We start from the raw sequence: 4,250 nt of genomic DNA, 5'->3' as shown, positions 1-4,250 counted from the left end.
GTGTGGCTCAACGGGCAATTGTGCGAAGATCTTTTCATTGTGTTCATCCTTTGCCTTGTTAGAGTAGAATAGGTGTGATATGGTTATGTCAGAGCAGGCAGCTCTCTGTGGAAGGAGTTGTTAATGTATGCAAGGTCGTTGCTGGTGTGTGAGCCAGTTCTCATTCGGTCGAGCACCTCTATAAACTGTCCATCGGTTTGTCTCATTTTCATCGTTAGTTCGTAGCACTTAAGGAATTCATGTCAGTACGAAGGTGCAACCGCCTCGAGAAGAGGCTGCTTGGTTGTGAATATCCAAAAGTCTTTGACTGGGCTAGCTTGGCAGAGGTCACCACAAAGTATGACACCAAAAGGTTGGTCGTGTTTTCTCTTGATGGCACGAAGACGTGAGTCAGCCAATGAGAAGACACTTGATCCTATCAAGGAGACTTCATCAAACACTACAAGCTCCAAATCTTGATAAAGTAAGGACAATGCATCTAGCTTTTCTGCTCTGAGGCTTGTGTGTGTCATAGTTATCAAAGGCAAATGTAAAGTTGAGTGTATAGTTGTACCACCAATGTTGAATGCTACCTTGCCTGTATATGCCATCAGGAGTGCCTTAGGAAAGTCAGGATTGTGGCCCGACTTATGCGTGTAGAAATGAATGAGGGCTTCGACCAGCAAGAGCAACGTGAATGTTTTTCCAGTGCCTGCTCCACCTGTGAGGAAGAGATGTATCTTTTCCGATGGCGCTATGCATTTTTTAAGCATGACATCATCGAGGGGAGTCGCTGTTGTGGGTTTAGTTTCTTTATTGATGTGTGGAAATCCTCATTGGTCATGCCAATATGTTTGGAAAAATGCAAAGCAAATGGTTTCTTGGTCGGTTGGTTTGATGGGGTGTTGATCATCACGGTGGCATTGTTGGAATCGTTCAAGGAACTTACACTTCTCGTGTTGCGTGAGGTTGTGATAGCTTTTGCGAGCCTATCAAGTGGAGCTGGTTCGACAACGAATTGTGATTCATTGTTTTTCACTGTCTCAATGTTCGAAGTGTAGACATCGATCCAAGATGAGCCTTCGGGTAGGTGCTCATTCTCATGCCTTGACCATGGCAAGAAGAGAAGGCATTGTTCTCTATAGTGGTTGTCAGGGTCCTTGGCTTTATTGTATCTAACGTACTGCACGATGCGTGCCCTCTGCAGCAACTTGTCAGGCCTGGAGGGATTTTTGGTTGTGGAAGCGAACTAGGCCAAGCACATGGCAAAGAACGAGTGTGGTTTGGAGGCATATTTGTCAATGATGGAGGCAGAGAAGATTTTTGTTGTGTCGGGGTGCATTTTTTGCAGGGCGTTCTTCTTTTTGAGAACGAGAGCACGCTCTTCAGGTGGGTTAGTATTTATATATATGAATTCTCTAGAGGAGCTATGCAATGGAAGCGAGAGACATATGTAACCAGCTTGCTGTGAATAAATTTTTTGTGTGTTAAGGATTGTGCTACCAACTTTTCGTAGTCTCTCCAACGTTGTTGCATTGTTTGCGACACAGTGATCAACTTGTGACTTGATTGCTCCTATTAATGTATTGTCCATTTTTGTCATGTATGAGGTGCAATAGCTCGCAGCTCCATGTGCATTTAGCACGAACTGTATATCTGTATTTGCATTCCAAAGTGAAGCTATTGATTTGTTGAAGTTGTTTGTGAATATATCGCTTGGTTTGCGCTTGAGGAAAATAGTGGGTGTTGAGATAGTTGCTTGCAATGCAAGCAAGTACTGTTCCATGGAGAGTTGTACTTGTTCTAGCCATTCTTCAAATGTAGGGGCATTTTGTAAATCAATTTGGTTGATTTGTTTTCGATTTGTTGCAAGTAAAGCTTGCCTTGTCTAGCTATGTTTGTCTCAAGTATTCATTGTCGGATAATAGTTGTGAATGGCATGGGAAAACGTGGAAATCCAAAACGGCAACTTTTGCTCTTCTTTTGGCAAGTCTTATGATGCTTATGCTTGTAAGCTTCAGAAAGGTCATTGGGCAAGATGGATCTATCTGTGCTAATGTGGGTATCTAGAAATAATACAATATCTTGATCTGAGTGTGTTGTGAGTGATGGAGCATTTTCTAGCCACAATAAACCGTGATCATGTTGGCTACCGCGACTTTGGAACTCCGTGATGAAAAAGAAGTCTCGTATTTTGCCACATATGGAGGAATCAGTGCGCAACAACCGTTTCATTGCGTTGAACCTGTTGACGTAGAAACGAGCAGTTGTAATGGGATCGGCACGAATGAGGCGACGTTGATATGAGCTCAGACTCTCGTCAGGCTCTTGGCTCAACAGGACTAACTTCTCAAGTGCAGCAAGAAGCTCTTTCCATCTTCGTTCTGCGGAGGAGAACGTGACAAAAAATGTAGGCGGTCCAAGTTGCCGGATCATTGCGAAGACATTTTTTTTCATCTTTTCCTTGTAGTCGGGGGACGTGCGCAGCGCCTCGAAGTCTCTAAAGCCTAATCTTGAGTTGAGAAGCATCTCTATGTTTGTGTCTTCTACAACCTGCCTTGCAGTTAGCACTGCACCTCCTAGATTTCCCTTGCGCATTCGCACCCAAACAGAGGAAGCAACTTGTTGCGACATGATTTTGATAGACTTGAAAAATAAATTCTCGATGTCTAGGGCAAATCTTCTATCGACATTTAGGAGCTCCCACTTTGCGATCGTTCGATAATCTTTGGTTGCGGCCTCCCTATATCTTCTAGGGGACCCGAAGAAAAGAGTTGGGAAGCTCAACTCCTCGCAATACTCGTCCATGAAGATGCTCAACGGTGTATTGCCCTCGCAAGGCGCAACATGAAGAATCTTGCCACTGTAGTCGACAACCTGTGCCGCACTTGCGACCCCATGAAGCATGACATCAGTCTGATCATCCTCAAGCTCAACATCGTGTGTATTGTCATTAAGGGTATTTGCAGGATCCATACTTAGACTGGAAAGGTGTGCAAGCCACCTGTCGTTGATGGTGACACCTTCTCGTGTGTACGTGTGTAGAGTGGTGTGGACAGCAACGTAGTGGTTGCACGCATTGTGAGCAGGGGTCGCACAACACCGCTTAGGTAACATCTATCGTACTTGAGTTTCCGTTTGATGCCCACAAGGACAGAAGCCTCATCCTCAATGAAGCGAGGCAGCACAGCCTGGCTCTTCTCCAAGTTGGCAAGCACATTGACAACACTACCTCTAAGCCCATACTGACCATCATACATCAGTTCACGTATCTTGGCGAAGGGAATACAAATGGAGACCAAGCGTGCCTCTACAAGGTTTAGATCTGACACAAAGGGAAGCGTTGGATTGAACCATGTCTCTTGCAAGCTCCACAGACGGTTGCTATTGCTTGTCAAGTGTTTCTTGCACTGGTTGCAGACGTACACATCCGCATAGTGTCTTCGCTTCCTTGAAGTGGATTTCGCAACTGAAGGTAGAAGCTGACGTGTTAGCTGGCGGCGGAACAGCAAGCGTCCACATTTTTCGCAGGGTGTAATGGGCTTGTCCTTGATGCTTTTGTTGTATCTCTTAATCGCCTTGCTCAACCTGGCATGGGTGCATCGTATCTGAGCACCGATGACCAGGCCCTTCTCGTTCTTCAGGCGTGAAAGCTTGCATTTCACGGCCTGGGTTGTGTGCAACGTGTGTGGGTGTTTGGCTTGGAACATGCGGACGACCTCAATATCTGGCAAAGCCTCATGCAACAAGGATAGTTGATGCAAAGTGGCCACCTCATCTTCTTTCCATCGAACACGTGCACGGCTTGAGCACATTGTGAAGGTGGGAAGGTATGTGATGCCGTTGCTTGTTTCGGAGAGCAGAATGCCCTTTGCAAGAAATGGTTTCGATGGCATCCCCAAGATGATTGTTCTCACGCTTCCATTTCTTTTCAAATACACTTTTAACCTACAAGTCACAAAGCAAGCAAAGGCCGTCAATATGTTGAGGCTAAGGGCAAGTGAGTTGGTGGATGTTGAATACAAAGACGAGAATTTTGTGACTGTCATTGCGCTAGTGGCCCCATCAGTACGGAAGAAGAGGCATGCACCCAGGACAGCATGTCTATCATGCAAGAAGCTCTCAAACAAGTCGTTGAGCAAATTTGATCTAAGGTCATGCGGTGCACCTGTTGAGTTTTGGAGATGGTGTAGCACGAGGAAGATGTCTGAATTGTTCGGAAACTATGCCGCGAAAACGGTATCGACATCGTGTTAGGCCAAGTGAGTCAT

The 4,250-nt window shown here is 45.5% G+C and overlaps 1 protein-coding gene across 1 annotated transcript; it reads right to left on the bottom strand.

Annotated features, from left to right (window-relative positions):
• Positions 1-2,957: 2,957 nt before the first annotated feature.
• LOC147460023 (uncharacterized) lies at positions 2,958-4,250 on the bottom strand. The gene has a single exon (XM_086511668.1). It carries the CDS (start codon positions 4,026-4,028, stop codon positions 2,958-2,960), a length of 1,071 nt encoding a protein of 356 aa, XP_086367794.1. The 5' UTR covers positions 4,029-4,250.

This window comes from Adiantum capillus-veneris, chromosome 4, assembly GCF_014529385.1.
Source record: "Adiantum capillus-veneris isolate H3 chromosome 4, ASM1452938v2, whole genome shotgun sequence".
In the NCBI taxonomy this organism is placed as follows: domain Eukaryota; kingdom Viridiplantae; phylum Streptophyta; class Polypodiopsida; order Polypodiales; family Pteridaceae; genus Adiantum; species Adiantum capillus-veneris.
The sequence above is the reverse complement of the archived record's forward strand: the minus strand, read 5'-3'. Positions and strand labels throughout refer to the sequence as shown.

What these genes read in the sequence shown, in the direction of transcription:
- LOC147460023 (XM_086511668.1), bottom strand. Translation starts at nt 4,028, where the DNA reads ATGACAGTCACAAAATTCTCGTCTTTGTATTCAACATCCACCAACTCA.